The sequence below is a fragment of the Leptonychotes weddellii genome, chromosome 14 (assembly GCF_054177405.1).
Source record: "Leptonychotes weddellii isolate Sample4059 chromosome 14, ASM5417740v2, whole genome shotgun sequence".
NCBI classification, from domain to species: domain Eukaryota; kingdom Metazoa; phylum Chordata; class Mammalia; order Carnivora; family Phocidae; genus Leptonychotes; species Leptonychotes weddellii.
Window position 1 is genome coordinate 9,207,840 of NC_138382.1, and position 19,677 is coordinate 9,227,516.

At 40.0% G+C, this 19,677-nt stretch overlaps 1 protein-coding gene across 2 annotated transcripts in view; it reads left to right on the forward strand.

Moving 5' to 3' along the window:
• Positions 1-2,507: 2,507 nt before the first annotated feature.
• The window catches only part of LOC102727250 (phosphoglucomutase-like protein 5), a 157,355-nt gene continuing 140,185 nt past the window's right edge, over positions 2,508-19,677 (forward strand). The window contains exons 1-2 of one of the 2 annotated variants that reach the window (XM_081802819.1): positions 2,508-2,880; positions 3,456-3,610. In XM_081802819.1, coding sequence (XP_081658945.1) covers positions 2,608-2,880; positions 3,456-3,610 — 428 coding nt within the window. In that variant the 5' untranslated portion in view covers positions 2,508-2,607. The remainder of the gene's footprint in view (positions 2,881-3,455; positions 3,611-19,677) is intronic. The other variant, XM_081802818.1, reaches the window with a different exon arrangement.

Consider the following 19,677-nt stretch of genomic DNA (forward strand, 5'->3'; position numbering starts at 1 on the left):
AGTTCTCTGCTATAATTTGCTTCAATATACCTTCTCCCCCCCCCTTTCTTTTTCTGGGATCCCAATTATTCTAATGTTGTTTCATCTTACGGTATCACTTATCTCTCGAATTCTGCCCTCGTGATCCAGTAGTTGTTTATCTGTCTTTTTCTCAGCTTCTTTATTTTCCATCATTTGGTCTTCTATATCACTAATTCTCTCTTCTGCCTCATTTATCCTAGCTTTTAGAGCCTCCATTTTTTTTTAAAGATTATTTATTTATTTACTTATTTGAGAGAGAGAGAATGAGATGAGAACACATGAGAGGGGATAGGGTCAGAGGGCAAAGCAGACTCCCTGCCGAGCAGGGAGCCCGATGCGGGACTCGATCCAGGGACTCCAGGATCATGACCTGACCCGAAGGCAGTCGCTCAACCAACTGAGCCACCCAGGCACCCTAGAGCCTCCATTTTTGATTGCACCTCATTAATAGCCTTTTTGATTTCGACTTGGATAGATTTTAGTTCTTTTATTTCTCCAGAAAGGGATTCTCTAGTATCTTCCATGTTTTTTTCAAGCCCAGCTAGTATCTTTATAATCATCATTCTGAACTCTAGTTCTGACATTTTACTAATGTCTGTATTAAGTCCCTGGCAGTCGGTACTGCCTCTTGTTCTTTTTGTTGAGGTGCTTTTTTCCATCTTGTCATTTTGTCCGAAGCAGAATAGATGAATAAGAGAACAAAATGCTAAAAGTGTAACAATGACCCCAGAAAAATATACACTAAACAGATCAGAAGGGACCCGAGAACGGGGGGAATAGAAAGGGAAAGAAGAAAAAAAAAAGAATATGATCAGGCTGGTGAATAGATCAGAGCCACACACTAGATTTCAGGCGTATTTTGGTCTGTTAGGAGAAACTGCCTCCCAAATTTTTAAAGAAAGAAAAACATATATGTACTAAAATAAAGGTAAATAAAATGAAGGGATGGAATATGACTGTAAAGATGAAAATTATAAGAGATTTTATAAAAGGAATTTATAAGACAAGAAGTTGGTTTAAAAAAGAAGAAAAAAAGGGAGAGAATGTGATCAGGCAGGAGACTAGAACAGAGCCATACACTAGAGATTTAGGGTATATTTTGGTCTTTTAGAAGAAACTGTACCTCAGAATTTTAAGGACAGAAAAACTTATATATATAGAAAAAATAAGGTTAACTACAATGAAGGGATAGAATATGACTCTAAAAATGAAAATTAAAATGATTTTTAAAAAAGGGATTGATAAGATGTTGGTTGAAAAAGGAAAGATGACAAATTAAAAAAAAATAGAAAAAGAAAAAAATAAAGAAAATTTAAAAAATTAACTTTCAAAGACTAAAGAATTGTGGGGAAAAATCCATGAATTCTATGTGCATATTCCCCTAGCGCTGGAGTTCTGCCGTTCTCCTTGATGGGTAAACTTGGTCTTGGCTGGCTGTTCTCGCTGATCTTCTGGGGGAGGGGCCTGTTGCCGTGGTTTCCAAATGTCTTTGCCGGAGGCAGAATTGCCCCACCCTTGCAGGTCTGGGCTAAGTAATCTGCTGGGGTTTGCTCTCAGGAGCTTTTGTTCCCTGCAAGCTTTCCGTACAGCTTTGGAGGCTGAGAGTGAAAATGGCGGCCCCCCAGTCTCCGCCCGGGAGGAGCCGAGAACTCGGGGCCCCGCTCCTCAGTGCGCCCCCAGAGAAAAGCAGTCAGTCACTCCCATCTCCCCGGTCTCCGGCCGCACTCTGTGCTCACCCGCTTAGCCACTGGAGTGACGTCCCTCAGCGGAGCTTTACATATATTTCAGCCAACAGGATTACATGCTGGTCCCCAGATCTGCTGTATGTTCTAACTCAGGCTCCATTCCCTTGTTCATAATGTCCTTTCCATTTGGATGGCATCCCTACTCCCCATCTCTATCAAATTTATATTCTCTCTTCAAGTCCCTCCAGAAATTCTACCTCTTTCTTGAAGCTTTACCTGTGGTTGTTTCTTCTCATAAGCCATTGGATCTAATTGTTTTATAAATATCCATTGCATAGTACCAGTCTTACCACTGCAGTCACTCACCTGTAGATTTGACCCATCCCACTGCTGGATTAAGAGCCCAGTAATGTAGAATCAGTGTGATTTGCATCCCTTGAATATGATGTTTCTATTCTTAACATAGGAATTCTGTGTTAGGCACTCCATAAATGTGTTGAACTGGAAAATACAATTTCTTAGCAATTATTTTGCAAAATATGCTTAGTTTTATATGCTTCCATGGTTTATAGTGTCCAATTGTATACTTGGCAGAGCTAAAATGATTGCAGAGACAAAGAACATTCCTAGAGCCCTTAGTGTTTTTGCCTATATTTAGCCAAATTTTTTTAATACACAAAAAGCAATATACAATGGATCATTATTAAGTAGTTCGTTTCTTTCTGGCAACATATTAGAAAAGTTTTGGAGAAAAATTTTATGTAACTGGTTATTGGATACATCTATATGTCCAGCACAGCAATTGGCACATAGTAGGTACTCAATGAATAGTAACTGAAATAAGTAGTACTCTGTGTTGTGTCTTGACAAAGCTTGTAGAATTTTTATCTTGTGCTATTAAATGGTCTTTCTTGTTCTAACCAGAACAGAACACTCTTGGGGGTTTCTGCAAAGATTTCATATTGCCACTTACCTCTTTTTAGTCATGGGACCCTACGTGAGAAAAGTCTTGTGTGATGAGCTGGGAGCTCCAGCCAATTCTGCAATAAACTGTGTTCCTTTGGAAGATTTTGGAGGGCAGCATCCTGACCCAAACCTGACATATGCAACAACCCTTCTGGAAGCTATGAAAGGAGGAGAATATGGATTTGGAGCTGCATTTGATGCTGATGGGGTAAGTAGGAAAATTTCCTGCCTGCTGACCCTTTTACCAGATAATAAGCCAAGCATCGGAAGCCAGAGAATTCATGGGGCTGGCTGATACATATGGGGCATTTGAACCCTAACTGGTTCTGCCTCTGCTCTTCTTTTTAATGGCTCTTCTGTATTGCAGTTAAATAGCTTTTAGTTTTCTTAGTTCCAGGGTATCATTATGTTATAAAAAGGTTATTTCTTTAAAAAAATATTCATGCAATAAATCTTTATTTATGGTTGGTTTTGTTAAAATTGCCATCTTGAGGAACAAGGTATTTCAGCAATAATTCTTGTATAAGTATATGGAGGCTACTGAAGCTTGAGATAGTCATCCACATTTCAACAGGTGGGACACATTCCTAACTGTGTCAAGGTCCTGGGCCCTACAATACTCAGGAATTTAAAAGACGGTTTCTCATGCCCTCTGGCTTCATTCAAGCTGTTTTAGGTTGTTTAAATATGGAATGGTGGTAGAGAAGCTTGTGATGATTATGGGAACGGCGTGCTAGCAGCAGATGCCTCTGTCTGATCATTTTCACCCATTCCTTCTGACAGGACCGTTATATGATTCTAGGCCGAAATGGCTTCTTTGTGAGCCCCTCTGACTCACTGGCCATCATTGCTGCCAACCTCTCTTGCATTCCATATTTCCGTCAGATGGGGGTTCGAGGGTTTGGGAGGAGTATGCCCACCAGCACGGCCCTGGACAGGTAAGCAAGGATGTCACCATGAAGAACTTCATGGTAGGTTTCTGATGTCAGTGTCCCCTTCATCATTAGCTGTCACTCATTCTCCCCTGCCTCCAGTGGGAATTGTGGGAAGTATGGGAACTTAGAGACCTGTATAGTGCACTTGGCAGGGGCATGAAGAATCATGTGGCCTGAACTTGATTCTTGGTTCTGCCACTTCTTAGCTGTGGGAACTTGAGAGACATGTGATCTCTGTGCCTCATTTTTTTTTTTGCCAGTCTTTTTTATTTTAGCACTTCTCGTGAGTACAAAATATTATTTACTTTTTTTAAAAATTGAAGTATAAGTAACATGTAATTTTATATTAGTTTCAGGTGTACAATATGATTCAACAATTCTATACATTATTCAGTGCTCATCATGATGAGTGTACTCTCGATACCCTTCACCTATTTCACCCATCCTCCCACCCACCTGCCCTCTGGGAACTGTCAGTGTGTTCTCTGTTCTTAAGAGTCTGGCGTTTTGTTTGTGTCTTATTTTCATTTCTTAAATTCCATATACAAGTGAAATCATATGGTATTTGTTTTTCTTTGATGGACTTATTTCCCTTAGCATTATATCATATTATATTTAATAATTGAGTAATATTCCATTTCTATGTATACCGTTTCTTCTTTATCCATTCATGTATGGGTGGACACTTGGGTTGCTTCCATAACTTGGCTATTATAAATAATGCTGCAATAAACATAGGGGTGCGCCTATCTTTTCAAATTAGTGTTTTCATTTTCTTTGAGTAAACACACAGTAGTGGAATTACTGGATCATATAGTAATTGTATTTTTAAGTTTTTGAGGGCCTTTTATACTCTTTTCCACAATGGCTGTATCAATTTCCATCCCCACCAACAGTGCACGAGGGTTCCTTTTTCTCCGCATCCTCGCCAACATTTGTTATTTCTTGTCTTCTTTATTCTAGCCATTCTGAGGTATGAAATGATATCTCATGTGGTTTTGATTTGCATTTCCCTGATGGTGAGTGATGTTGAGCATTTTTCGTGTGTGTGTATTGCTATCTGGGTGTTTTCTTTGGAAAAATGTCTATTCAGATCCTCTGCCCACTTTTAATTGGATAATTTGTATTTTTATGATTGAGTTGAATAAGTTTTTTTGTATATTTTGGATATTAACCCCTTACTGGATATGTCATTTGCAAATATCTGCTCCCGTTCAGTAGGTGGTCTTTTTGTTTTATCAATGGAAGATGTTTCTGTAGCTGACAGCCAAAAAATTACTGCCTATGTTTTCTTCTAGGAGTTTTATGGTTTCAGGTCTCACATTTAGGTTTTTAATTCATTTTGAGTTTATTTTTGTGCATGGTGTAAGAAAGTGGTCCAATTCCATTCTTTTGAATGTAACTGTCCAGTTTTCCCAACATCATTTATTGAAGAGACTGTCTTTTCCCCATTGTATATTCTTGCCTCCTTTGTCATAGATTAATTGAATATATAAGCATGGATTTATTTCTGAGCTCTTTATTGTTCTGTTCCATTGATCTATATGTCTATTTTTGTGCCAGTACCCTTTCCTTACTGATTTTGATTTTCTTTTTTTTTTTTTTTTTAAGATTTTATTTACTTATTTGACAGAGAGAGACACAGCGAGAGCAGGAATACAAGCAGGGGGAGTGGGAGAGGGAGAAGCAGGCTTCCCACGGAGCAGGGAGCCCGATGTGGCACTCGATCCCAGGACCTTGGGATCATGACCTGAGCCGAAGGCAGACGCCCAACGACTGAGCCACCCAGGCGCCCTGATTTTGATTTTCTAGCTCTGTGCTGGGCACTGCTGTAAGCACATTCCATAAACTTGATAGTCATCATAACTACACTGTGAGCCCATTTTACAGATGAAGGAACTGAGGTACAGGGAAGTTAAATAACTTGGTCAAGATCAGGGCCTAGCAAGGGTGGAACTGGGATTCCAACCGAGCCACTCCAGCTCCAGAGTGCAGGGTCTTTTTTTTTTTTTTTTTTTTGAGTGGTGCAGGTGCGGATTATCAGAGAGAAAGAGAGAGAGCAGGAGTTGGGGCAGAGGGAGAGGGAGAGAGAGAATCTTAAGCAGGCTCCACACTCAGTGCAGAGCCCAACATGGGGCTCGATCTCACAACCCTGAGATCATGACCTGAGCTGAAATCAAGAGTCAGATGCTTAACCGACTGAGCCACCCAGGCGCCCCTGGAGTGCATGGTCTCAATGACTCTGCAGTACTACTCCACATGGGGTGGTGGGACTGTAAGATCCATAGGAACCCAGAGAGGGGACAAGGGCCTCCGAGGAAGCTGCATGGCTTACTCTGAGTTTCAAGTGCTGATGTGACACCCTTGGCTGCTCAGGCTTCCAGGTGACAGCTCCCCAGGTGAGGCCTATGTTAGTCATGCCCTCTAATCTCAAGTGTTCCCCCGTGCTTCATGTTGCCCTCGGTCCCACCCTCAGAAGCAAGGAGATGAGGCTGGACAAGGATGAGGAGAGGGACCCACAGCACAGTCACCATCCCAGGAAGTGGAGCCTCAGTGGGAAGAATGAGAAGGCAGGATGAGGGATCCATTCCTCTTTTCCCCTGCCCATGGGATAGTGGGCTGACCACTGGCCAGGCCTTCTCCTGGGGGTGGGGCGCAAATGGGACTCCTTGAGCCGTGGAGCAGGGCATGGGTTCCAGGGCCGTTCTGCTCCAGGCCTCAGTAGAGACAACAAATGAGAAGCAAGACAGTGTCCAGGCAGGAGCCTGAGAAGATGGGGCAGATGTGCCAGGCAGCCAGAATAAAGGGCATGCACTTGTCTGCTGCGCACCCCCCCACCCCGCCCGAGAACCTCTGTTTTCAGCCAACAACTCAGGAGTCCTAACGAGCTCTTCTGAGCTCCCCAGGCCTGCTCCCCAACCCTTGGCTTCTGTAACTCAGGGTGTTGCTCCTCCAGCCATGTGGGTTCCCCTCCCCAACTCACATAGATTTAATTGGTCTTGATTTTTTTTCTTTTAAATGGGAACTTCATCTTTCTCCTAAAGGTTCTCAGAGACTAAGGCTGAAACTGGAGTTCCATTTCAAGCCTCTTACCACTTTTAACAAATAGAGCCCATTCTTTGGCATGCTTACTCTCAAATTCACTTGGTATCGATTTGACATTCAGCCACTTTTGCTGACCCTACTCTCCCTATAGTGTGAGTAGCATTTGGGTGTTGACCCTTGCTGAGTTGAAGGGACGATGCGACACGCTCTGATCACTGTGTGGTTCCGTATCCTCCACAGATACCAGTCCCACATTACTTATATCCTGGGGATCTTTGTATACTTTGATTCTGAGAGCAGTCAGGGTCAAGACCCTGGGGTGTCAGCAGCTTGTTGAGAAGCAGATCTTTTAGAAGAGGGAAATTAAAAGCAAGATCTGATGGGGTGGGGTGGAGAGGCATCTCTTGAACCTCACTCTGAGTCTCCTTGAGTCTTTGGTATCTATTCCAAAGATAGATGGTTTGTAAACCACAAAACATACATACAAACCATGGTGATTTGTGGTTCCATTTTGATGAGGATGAGGGAAAAAGCCCTTTGCATGGCCCTCAAGCCAAAAAGATACTGCGGTCCTTAAAACACAAGTCCCAAATGCACATTTATATCCTCCAAGTCTCCTGCCAAGTAAGCCTTGTGTGCTTTGAAATTTTCATTTTTCTTTTGGCTTAGGTTTGCATCATTGTCATAACCGGTGATGTTGAGCTCCTTTTCATAAGCTTATTGTCCATTTGTGTAACTTTTTTGTTATGTATCAGTTCATATACATTTGCTCAATTAAAAAATTAGGTTGTTTTTTGTTATTGATTTATAGAAGTTCTTTATATATTCTGGCTAATGTCTTTTGTCAGCTATATGTATTGCAAGTATTTTCTTCCTGCCTGTTGCTTGCCTTTTCATATTGTTAGTGGTGCCTTTTGATGAGCAGAAGTTTTACATTTTGATGAAGTTTCATTTATTAATATTTTCTTGTATAGTTAGTATATACTTTTTGTCCTCTGCAAGAAGTCTCTGCTTGCCCAAAGGTCAGAAAGATGTTTTCCCTATGTTTTCTTCTAGGATTGTTGTAGTTTTAATCTTCACATTTCAGTCTGTGATGATTTTGAATTAATTTTTGTGTGTGGTTAAAGGCAGGGGTCAAGGTTTACTTCTTTCCTATATCCAGTAGTTCCAACCTTGGTCATTGAAAAGAATTTTTTTTTCCTCTTGGTGCCTTTGTTGACCATATCTGTTTGGGTCTATTTCAGGATTCTCTATTTTCTCTCATTGATCTTTTTGCCTATCCTTATGCCAATATTATACTGTCTTGATTATTAAACCTTTAAAGTAAGCATTGAAATCAAGTGAATCCCCCAAGTGTTTTTTTCTTCTTGGCCAAATTAAAAAAATGATACATCCTAGCTTTTTTTGTATTTCTATATACATTTTAGAGTCAACTTGTCAATGTCTACCAATTGTGACAGTTTTGATTGGGATTGAGTAGAATCTATAGAATAATTTGGGGAGAATTGCATTTTAATAATATTGAGATCTCCACTTGACAAATATGGTTTATCTCTTCATTTTAGTTTTCTTTACTTTCTCTTACATATTTTCTAGTTTAATTTCTCTTATGTATGTTTTGTGGTTTACTGTAGAGGTCTCACACAATTTTTGTTATTATTTCTGAGTATTTTCTATGTTTCTAATGCTATTATAAGGGGAATAGTTTTATAAATTTAATTTTCCAGTTGGTTGCTGCTAGCAATTAGAAATACAACTGATTTTTGTATCTTGACCTTGGATTCTTCCACCAGGAAGAACCTTTTGGATGCTCCCCACTTTATTTCTCTCCCTCAGGGGATATTGATATCAAGCTCATGCTATAACCCAAACTCAGTGCCTAGTGGCACCAAAGAGTAGGGTATATTATTCCACATTTTTTTTCCATTTACCTTTGCTTATATCCTTCCATTAAAAAGGAAGAAAAAAAAGGATTCAATAAAACTGTGGAGAAAAAGGCAAAAATGGAGCCATCTTTAGACATTGAGGACTCAGGGTCATACAGGATCCTGATTTCTATGTAGGTTACTTAATATTATTTAATAATTTATTAAATATTTAATAATAGCATATTTAATATTAACACCTTTCACTTATACAGAATTTTATAATTTCAAAAGAACTTGTGTACATTTGATTTCACTTGATCTTTGCATGAATTTAGTGGGTAATTGGGAAGGCATGCCTCTCACCATCTTCAAGATGTTGAACCATGTATCAGAGAGGTTAAGTGACTTGTACGAGGTTACACAGCTAATCAGAAAGTGACCCAGGATTTGTAACTGGGTCTTCTAGTGTACAATTCCATCTGCCCAGTAACTACCACTGGATCAAGATGGTCCCTGAGAAACTAGTTGAGAATATTGCCCAACTCTCCTGGGGGATAGCCAGCAACTTTCCAAACCCTGGCCAGGAGAGGCAGGTTTCACTCTGACAACAAAAACCATTTGTCCTCTTTTCTCCCGGACATTTCCCGGCAGTTCTTGATTTCACTTTGTCCTCTCCCTCCCAATAAAACTCTGTTTCAGTAGGAAACCAGAGGCCTTGCTTAGAAATTTCACAAAGGGCCTGTTCTGATATGTAAGTGACCATTTAAAAGGATTATTCATGCTTGCTGGTTGGGATCCAGAATCCTGTGGGGCTTTGACGTGGTGATTTGTTTTGGGTATTTGATCTTTTGTGTAGCTCCCAGGTGGATTCTCATGATGGACACTTTATGAGCTTCTTTCTTCTTAGATAAAATAAATACAGCTTCAAAATCTTATCTTGACCATGGTTTACCTTACAGTTTGTTCTTTTTTTTTTTTTAAATGAATAAAATCATTGGAATGTGCCTGAAAGTGCCAGGACCCAGAAGAATGACAACTGAGTACTTGAGACACATTAAATGGTGCACTTGCCTAAACTCTTGGGATTCCAGAATCAGGGGGGGCCTGTACCCTTGAAACTGATGAATTATTCAGGCAAAATGTCATTGTTCACAGATAATCGTTGTTCCCTGAGGGAAGACTTTCGGGGTCTTTAAGTTCTAACTCTTACAGTGTTACTGAAACAAGAACTCCATTTACCCCAGAATAATGCAGTTTCAGCCTTGAAAATGGCATTCTTTTGGAGTTTTGTCCCTCTGAATGTGTCTGATTTGTAGTTGCAGATGAGTCTGTGAGGCTGAAATCATTTTGGTTCAAATGATTTGAGAAGTAAAGCACTTTCAAAGTATATTTGTGGCCCGAGGTCTGTCTCCACCCCATGCAGAAGCATTAAATAATCCTCTGTGTCATCATCCTTCAATAATATTTATGAAGAGCCCATATGTGCTTGGGAGTGTGCCGAGTGCTGTGCAAAACAAGGCAGACACACGAAGACTTGAGCCCTTCTCATTAGAGTTATTTACAGCCTCACACACCGCTAGCAGCATCCTTGAGTACACTGCAAGGGATCCAGATCTGAAAAGTATGTTTTGACTGGAAGGGAGGCCATAGAAGGCCCACCACCCATAAATGTGGCGGTGAAGGGAATTAATCCTTTTCTACCTTTTCTTGGCTATCTGTGCCACCCCTTTTGTTCACCATTTACTCACTCAAGAATAGTTACTAAGGGTCTTTTGTGTCCCAGACATGGTCCCTTGCCCTGGGGGAACTTAGAGTCTGATGGAGAAGACAAACAATAAGAAATAAAGAGAAAACATAGATACAGATTTTACCATGTGCTCATAGGAAATGAAGCATGCTCCTTAGATGGGATAGCCAGGCAAGGACAGCTAGAGGGGGTTATGGGTAGGACCAAACATCAGAAACATGCAGCCGGACCCGGCTGTGATGCTGGGATTAGAAATAGCCCCCGATACATGTGAAAATTCTTACTTTTCAGAATATAGTCTACAGCTATTTGTTGCCAGTCCCCAAACTGAAATATGTACTGTAGCTTTATCTTGAATATATTCAGCTGGTTTTTGGAATCCAGACAGTGTTAATCCTATAAGTATGTAAGTATCTACTGATCTACAATGACCTTGGTTTTTACTGCATCCTTTGGATCTGTGTTTTTTTGTCTCTAAGATCAGTCATGATGGACCAGAGTAATGGGAGAGATAGTGATCTGAGCTAATATCTAATTACTTAGTCTCCAATACATTGTTTCTGCTACAGAATGATGGGAATTATTTTGCTTCAGTAGATAAATATGTTCAAGTATCCTGTATGAAAACTTTACCGCTGAGCTCTATATCCAGCTTGCTGTCAATAGACAGCTCTGTGTGGGCAACTCAAATTTAATATGTATAAATAGCAACTTTTCCAATTTTCCCTGAAAATTGCGTTTCGTTTTTACTATCTGGGTGAATCACCTATCACCCAAATTATAAACCTTGGAATAATCCTAGACTTCTACTTCTTCCTTATTCCCAAGGCACCATTAATCACTGAGTTCTGTCAGAAAAGCTACTTAAAGGTTCCCTGAACCATTCTTTTTTCCCCATCCCTACTTTTACTTTCCTAGTTCAGATTCTCATTATCTTTTGCTTGAACTATTGCAATAGTCGATTAACTGGTCTCCCTGCCTCCAGACCTCCTCTTTTTCATTCACATTCTGAACCACCCCAAGCAGAAATCCATACTTCTCCCTCCCTTGCTTAAAATCTGTTGGTAGTGTCAAATACCTGCACAATGAGATCTCATGTCCAGATTCTAAAGCATGCAAAATTTCCTGATTAGGAACATCTCACTCCTGCCTACATTTTTTACCCTGCCCCGTAGATGTGTTGTGCTGCTTACAATTCCCCAAGTTCAATGGCCTTTCACACTGCTGGGCCTTTGCACAAGCTGCTGTCTTTCCTTGAAATGTGTTCCCCTTGCCCCACCCCATCCCACGTTGTCCTTCCTTATTTTTCAAGGCTAGAGTCAAGCATTGCCTTCTTACTAAGTCCTCCTTCGGTGTTGTGTTCTCTCCACCCCAAAGCACCATATGGAACTGGTTCTTCATAGATCATTTTATCACAAATGTCACAGGCATTGAAAACACATACTTGTCTGTTTCCTAATGTCCAGCGAGCCCCATGAAGGGCAAAGTTTTTAACCAGTGCCTGGCACAGAATAGTTCTCAATAAGCACTTCTTAAATGAATGAGATTTTTTTTCCCTTTTGCATACCTTTTGTTTGGAAGAAAAAATTAACTAGAACTCCACAGATCTAATCACAGAATTCTCAAAGTTAAGTACTGTGAACTACCAACACACTTTCTATATCTGAATGATAAGAAGAAAATAAATGATGTATAAATACATGGTCTTCTTTGACTATAATAAAACTGTGCCTGATTTATGGTTTTTATTTACATTTAGGTAACTTTGTAGTGAGTCAGATTTGTAGTAATGATATAGGCGTATTGATTACAGCTTCATCAAGGTGAGATAAAAGGAAGCAACCACATAGCAGTTATTTCCTACTCAATAATTAAAAAGTCACCACAGCCTGAACTTAAGTTCAGGATTATTTATTTCTTGCTCTAGTGAGTAGGATGAGGAATGGATTTTTTTCTTAGGACATTTAGAGAATGCCTCGTATTACTTTCCTGTATGGTTTTTGTGTTCATTTACTGGAAAGGAGGCAAACAATGATTGAAGCCCATCACTTGGTGTTTCTAAGAGTTGATGTCTGATAAACACATGATAACATGTATACATTTAGTAGAGGGCATTTATGAATTAATTGGCTAAAGGGAAAGGAACAAATTGTTAACATTTTAAGACTAGAACCTGCAAGAGCTTTGGAGATGTTGGATAAACCATCTTTTGTTCAGTTGTTCAGAGCCATCTTTGGTTTTTGCTATTAGAGTTGGTCAGAAAAACAATTTTGTATAAGCATTAAGTGGTCTGAGTTCCAAAATATGTAGTCATCATTACTCTCCCACGTGAACTGAAAGACAGCCATTTTTAGAAGTCGGTTCTCTCTTGCCTACTACATTTGCAGGGACTCTTTGCCATTCTTTGGCTTCATCTCTAGAAAGGTATGGTCATTGCCAAGGGTGTCCAGCATCTTATCCTCAGCCCTTCTACTTCTTGGCCCTCTTTGGCCTTTGGCAGGTCACTTTGACCATTGGTGGACCCAGCTAGTACTGAAAGAAGCCCCTCAACACTGCCCTGGGTGATTGGGAACTAAAGACCATTTTAAGGAGGGATTTCTTTCTTCTTTTTTTTTTTTTTTTTAAGATTTTATTTATTTATTAGAGAGAGAGAGTGCGAGAAAGCATGAGCAGTAGGAAGGGGCAGAGGGAGAGGGAAAAGCAGTCTCCCTGCTGAGTGTGGAGTCAGACATGGGGCTCAGTTCCAGAGTCCTGAGATCATGACCTGTGAGCCAAAATCAGGAGTCGGATGCTTAACTGACTGAGCCACCCAGGTGCCCCTTGTCCCATTCATTTCTACAAAGAAGCATGAAGTAACTATATATCTTAATTATGGTGGTAGTTACACATACATCATTATACAAGTATATATATATATATGTCAAGACTCTTGGAACTGTACGATTGATGAATTTTATTTTATGTAAATTTTACTGTGATAAAATTGATAAAAAGAATCAAATCCTATTTATTTAAAAACAAAACAAAGCACCTCTCTTGGGTCTTCCTTTATGATTGGGGTCAGTAATCAACTCTAGTTCTTAGCATCAAGGCTGGAATTTAATAGACTGGCCAGGTTCAGGTGACTCAAGTGGCCTTTGGAATCTCTGTGCACTGCTTTTCTCTCTGTGGTGAGCCAGAATATCGATAGGCTACCTGAAATTCTTTTCTTCTTTGGAAAAGACTCAACTTACATTTACAGTCAGAGGTTCTAATATTTCAAGGTCATTAGTCAAATTTATTGGCATAAGAGATATAAGGAAGATAGGATAACCCAACTTAATTCTGAAGCATATGCTTTGCCAAGCTGCCAGAGAAATTTGGCACTTAACAATGATTTTAAATGAAGGGTGATAATGATAAATCATCTAGACTTGAAGATTCTTTTGGAGGAAAAAGGCATGTATTTTTTTTATGTGCTTTATATTTTGAAATGGATTTTGTAACTCTAGCCAAAAAAATAAGTTTTAAAATGGATTTTAACCCCAACCTCAGAGGTTAGTGTTAAGGTGGGCCTATTGGAATACTACTTAAATGGATTGCTAAATATCATCAATTTTACTTTACCCATCAGGCTAACGGAACAATAGTATCTAAGAAAGATGCACAGGGTGAATCAAGAAGCTGCCCACTAGAACCCTCAGTTTGTTTTTCAGAGTCCATTGTCTCTCATGGTTCGTCTCCCCCTCCGATTTCAAGGGGAGGGAGGTGGGAGGATGGGTTAGCCTGCTGATGGGTATTAAAGAGGGCACGTTCTGCATGGAGCACTGGGTGTTATACGCAAACAGTGAATCATGGAACACTACATCAAAAACTAATGATGTAATGTATGGTGATTAACATAACAATAAAAATTTTTAAAAAAAGAAGCTGCCCAAAAGTTTTGTCAGCTCAGCAAAGAGTAAGAAGGTAAATGCCTTTTTATTTACAATGCAATCTATTATAGTACCTTGTTCAGTTTTTACCAAATCCTCAGAAGTATTTGTCAGGTGCTATCATTGACATTTTATTTATAAGAGAGAGATCATTTTGAAAGGTTAAGCAATTTGCCCAAGGTCACCCATCAAGAAAGAAGCAGTGAAGATGGGTATTAGACTAATTCCAAATCTAATAATTTCTTTACTGATCCTAATTGTTGAGAGCAGGAAGGCGTTCTGATTGATCTTAAGTGTAAATCATTTGTGTGGGTTGGGGTGTGTGTGTATGAGAACATGTTGCCCAAAAAGTGGTAGATGACATCAGACAAGCATAATTCATTTCAACCCCAAGATGTCTTGTAAATTTCAACCTTGAACATCACTACTGTTTAGTAAAGCTCTGAAAGAAGCAATCCCTGGCTTTAACTTAAGACTTCCAGGAAGATGTTGATTGGAGTTCAAGGTAAGGTTTGAATTTTATACCCTTGCCTCAGGATCTGCTTGAAGTAGTAAGATCAGCGGTGGCCACATGAAAAAACATTGATCAGGTTTCAACGGCTTTTCTCTGTTACATTCTCTATGAAGTGGGTTTAGCAGATAGAATTCCTTCTCTCTTAGAGTTTTTCATCTAAGACAGACAACACTAATGACCAGAAATATAAAATATACCGACTAGGTATAATGGGTTCTTTTGGTAAATAATGTGTCAGGAGTTGGGTATAAGATGTCCGTGCACAGGGGGAAAAAAAGACAAGAAATCTTGTCAGCCCCTGTCTGTGTGCCCTATACAGGTGAGAGTGGAATCCAGATCTGAGTATCCCTTCATCTTGCCCCTGCTCAGGTTTCTGCCTGGGGTTTAAATTGTCATTTGGAATTCTAAATTCTTTTGGAGTCCTCAATTGCATCAGTGGTTTATATTCTAGCATGCAGAAAAACTCTTTGATGAGTTGGTGCTTGTATTTAAGAATGCAAGATCTCTATCTAGGACTCACAGAGAGATTCTATCAGTCAGGATCTTTGTGCTGCAAATGAGAGAAAACTAGCCAAAGCCGGGCCTAAGTAATAAATGGAATGTGTTGGCCCACGTAACTAAAGTAGAGGTGGCCGCAGGTGAACCTCGCCCCAGCAGCTCAAATGATACGTCCACTTGACCTGGATATTGCTGTCAGCTCTGCCTGAGAAGGCATCACTCTCATCCTCAGGCTCCCTGCCTCTGGCTCTCCAAGCTTTCGCTTTGGGGGAGCAAATATCTGCAGAATTCCAGACTTCTCGCTTTTACACAATCTTGTCTATGAGGATGAACGGTTTCTTCCTCCTTTCCTTTCCTTTCCTTTCCTTTCCTTTCCTTTCCTTTCCTTTCCTTTCCTTTCCTTTCCTTCCTTTCCTTTCCTTTCTCCTTTCCTTTCCTTTCCTTTTTCCTTTCCTTTCCTTTCCTTTTTCCTTTCCTTTCCTTTCCTTTCCTTTTTCCTTTCCTTTCCTTTCCTTTCCTTTCCTTTCCTTTCCTTTCCTTTCCTTTCCTCTCCTTCCCTTTCCTTTCCCTTTCCTTTCCTCTATGAGACAAAGCTTTTCTAGAAAGAAACAACCAAAAACATCTCCTTGAGTCTTGATTTTGTTTGGGGTCTGTACCATCTCTGACCCATTGACTCACCAGGGCCATGGGGGGTTAGGATAGGCTGAAAGTCTCAAGCCCCTTCCCCCTTATTAGGTGGAGCTGGGAGGACTGTCATTCTTTCCCAAACCAAATGACCAAGAATGGATGCAGTTGTTCTCCAAAGCAAGATCTTTTTTTCTCCTTCCAGAAGGGAGTAGTAACTGCAGCAATTTGGGACCCAATGGATGCAGAGGGATGGAAGCTAGGTGAGGGCATTGGGGTGCAGTTCTGGAAGGAGAACTCAGGACCTGGCTAAGAACTCAAGGTACCCTTCTTGTTACCTCTCATACCCCTGCCAGTCCTCTGCTGTTTACCAATAACTGACAATGGCATTGGAATTAGAATGGAGGTCCTTGCCTATGATCCTTGTATAATATGGTCATGGATTCATCTTCCTTCTTTCCCATCCTCTCCTCTCTACTCCTTTCTTCTTTCTTTCCTTCCTCCCTTCTTTCCTCCCTCCCTCCCTCCCTACCTTCCTTCCTTCCTTCCTTCTTCTTCCTCCTTCCCTTTCTCCCTCCCTCCCTTCCTCCATCTCTCTTGACCTCTCCCTCTTTCCTTCTTTTCTTCCTCCATCCCCTCCCTCTCTCTTTACCTACCTTCCACTTTGCCATTTTTCAGACAATATTTTTTAGTACCTGCTGCATGCCAAGCACACTGCTGGGTTCTGGATATAATGGACGGAGTTCATCTTCTCTTCTGCCTCCTTTATTTTTTCTATCAAACTTCATAGTCAACAAACTTTATATTCTCTGTGTCAAGTATTCTGTTAGATTTAGAAAAATTCATGACTTTAATCTGATGTTAATGATAGACTTGGAGAGTATTTCAAATCATTGACGATGACATATCCTACAGATTGTCTTCCACAGATTCTACTACCTATATTTAGGAATAGGAAGGAGAGAGAGAACATAAGTTAAGGAGTGCAAACATGGATTCCTGCCAGCATACTCAAATGAGCTCATGCACAAAATGGAACATGGTACTTTCTTCACTGGCCTCTACGTTCAGACTTATCCAAGTTTGAATTCTGACCCCTCTACTCTGGATGTGACTTTGGGCTGGTTCCCTGATCAGGGTCTCCTCTGCTAAATGGGAGTATAATAGCACCTCTCTCATTAAGGATTAAATGAGGTAATATATGGATAGTGCTTAGAACAGTGCCAGTCTACAGTAAGAGTTCAATGAATGTTAGCTATTACTAACATTTTCAAACTCAAGAAAGAACAGTGGATTCTAATGACTAGTCTCCAGTTCTTCTACTAAGGAAGTAGGACTTGATCAGTGGGTACACTTAGATCCTATATCCCCCATGTCCATAATAGTGATTAGGTGGTGCTCTTTCTTGTGGGTACCTCACACTTTTAGAAAACTGCTGTATGAACCTCAAGTATCTGTATTTGGTAGGTTTTCAGATTATTTTGTAAGTAATGATTGTTAATTTTCTTAAAGATTTTATTTTAAGTAATCTCTGCACCCATTGTGGGGCTTGAACTTACAACCCCAAGATCAAGAGTTGCATGCTCCACCAACTGAGCCAGCCAGGTGCCCCAAATGATTGTTAATTTTCTTTAGCTCTTTTTATATGTATATGGAAACTTTCAACTAGGTATCCAGTATTAAACCCATTGCTTTTTGATCTTCTGCCTTTTTGTTAGCATCCTTTATTTCCTCTTTGATTTCTTCATTGACCCATTGGCTGTTTAGCACATATGTTTGTATTTTTTCCTTATAATTGATTTCTAGTTTCATATCATTATGGTCAGAAAAGATGAAATCATATCTCTATGATTTCACTTTTTTAAAACTTACTGAGACTTGTTTTGTGGCCTATCATGTGATCTATCCTGGAGAATTTTCCATGTGCCCTTGAAAAAAGTGTGTGTTCTGTTGTTTTTGGATGGAATGTTCTGTATACATCTGTTAAATCCATCTGGTCTAATGTGTCGTTCAAAGACACTGTTTTGTTATTGATTTTCTGCATAGATAATCTATCTATTGATGTAAATGGGGTGTTAAAGTCTCCTACTATTATTGTCTTACTCTCAATTTCTCCCTTTATGTCTGTTGATATTTGCTTTATGTATTTAGGTGGTCCAATGTTGAGTACATAGATAGTTACTATTGTTATATACTCTTGTTGGATTGACCCTTTTATGATTATGTAGTGTCCTTCTTTGTCTCTTCTGACGGTCTTTGTTTTAAAGTCAGTATTGTATGATATAAATATTACAAACTTGGCTTTTTTTTTCTGCTTCTGTTGGCATGGAATATGTTTTTTTCATCCTTTCACTTTCAGTTTGTGTGTGTCTTCAGGTTTGAAGTGAGTCTCCTGTAGTCAGTTTATTAACATCCTCTAAAGTTGTTACAAATTGGAAGATCTTTGTTCACTCTATCAAGTGCTTCTCTGGAATACATATTGAACCCTGGAAGCCTTATTTCTTTAGAAAAATTGTCTTTCTGAGAAAACATAGGGTTTCTTTCTCTTCTTTTAAAATACACCTGTGTCTGTCTGTATCCTGGCCAAAGCCATTAAACCTCCATACAAAGCTCAAGCTTTTTTTCTCTACCACTAATTCTGATGATAGGATTTTGATTCTGTATACACATCCTATTAAAGCATATAATGTGATTTGTGTGCATATTTTAAGTGCTTGTCCATTTCCTAATCTGTTCAGTAGTTTAACCAAAAGCTAAAAAGGTAAAATAAAAGAAACACCATGACCAAATGAATTGCCCTGTGATATGCCCGTGCCTGGGGATGAGAGGACAGAGGAGAGATTCACAAAAATGGCTTTCTTTTTTATTAATGTAATACCAGCTATTTCCTTTCTAAACAGCATTCACTCCCAATTTATTGTTGCCATTGTCATTTCCTGCTTTTATAGTGACTTTTTAAAAAGTCATAAGCTCCTCTATAGCCCTTTTATCTACAAAGCCAGTAACTGATTCCCCTGGTGTACCAGGGAGAGACTTGGGACGTGGAAGGGCAAACCCCAAATGGAGTTTGTTTACATGAATCTTACCAAAGCAGGTAGGTGCCAGGAGAAGTTTGAGAATGAGAGCTGATTTGGACAAGGCCACTGGATTTGTAGAGGAAACGTCCATCTGAGGACCACTTTCAGAGACAGAGGCTGTGTTGTGGCTCTGGGTCAGCATGACATTGAGCCTGGGTGGGGCTGACTAGAGAGAGAGAGAGAGCTCATGGAGGTGCTGTAGGAAAAACAAAAACACAACAGAAAAAGAGTTGTAAGTGTGTGAGCATCTGGTACATCTGACTTTACCACTGATTCTTCTCACTCCTCAAAGCCTGGCTTTGTCCTGTCTAGAAAGGGAATGGTCAGGGCTGGTATAGTGGCTTTTCCCCACAGAGCTTCCAGGGGCCCACATTCCTTCTAGTTATTGCTCTGCCTCCCTTCGGGATAGCCCTTGCCCTCATGTTTTAGGATAGTAGAAGTTCCAGCCACCATGTTTGCATGTTAGGCAGCTACTGGAGTAAGAATAAAGAAGGGTGAAGGGAAGAGCAAAGATAGATACACCATCTGTCTTTCAAAGAGGTTCACAGAAGCAGACAGTTGACACTTTTGCTTATATCCTACTGGCCGGAATTTAAATTATATGCCTACCTGGGAGGGAAGCTGGGAAATGGAGTCGTCATTCTGAAGGACCAAGGTGTGCAGCTCAAAATCAGGGGTTTTCTTATCAAGAAAGAGGAAGAGAATGGTTATAGAGGGACAACTAGCAGTTCTCTGCCATAGGTTTAGATGATTTTTTAAAATTATTTTTAAAAGATCATTTAT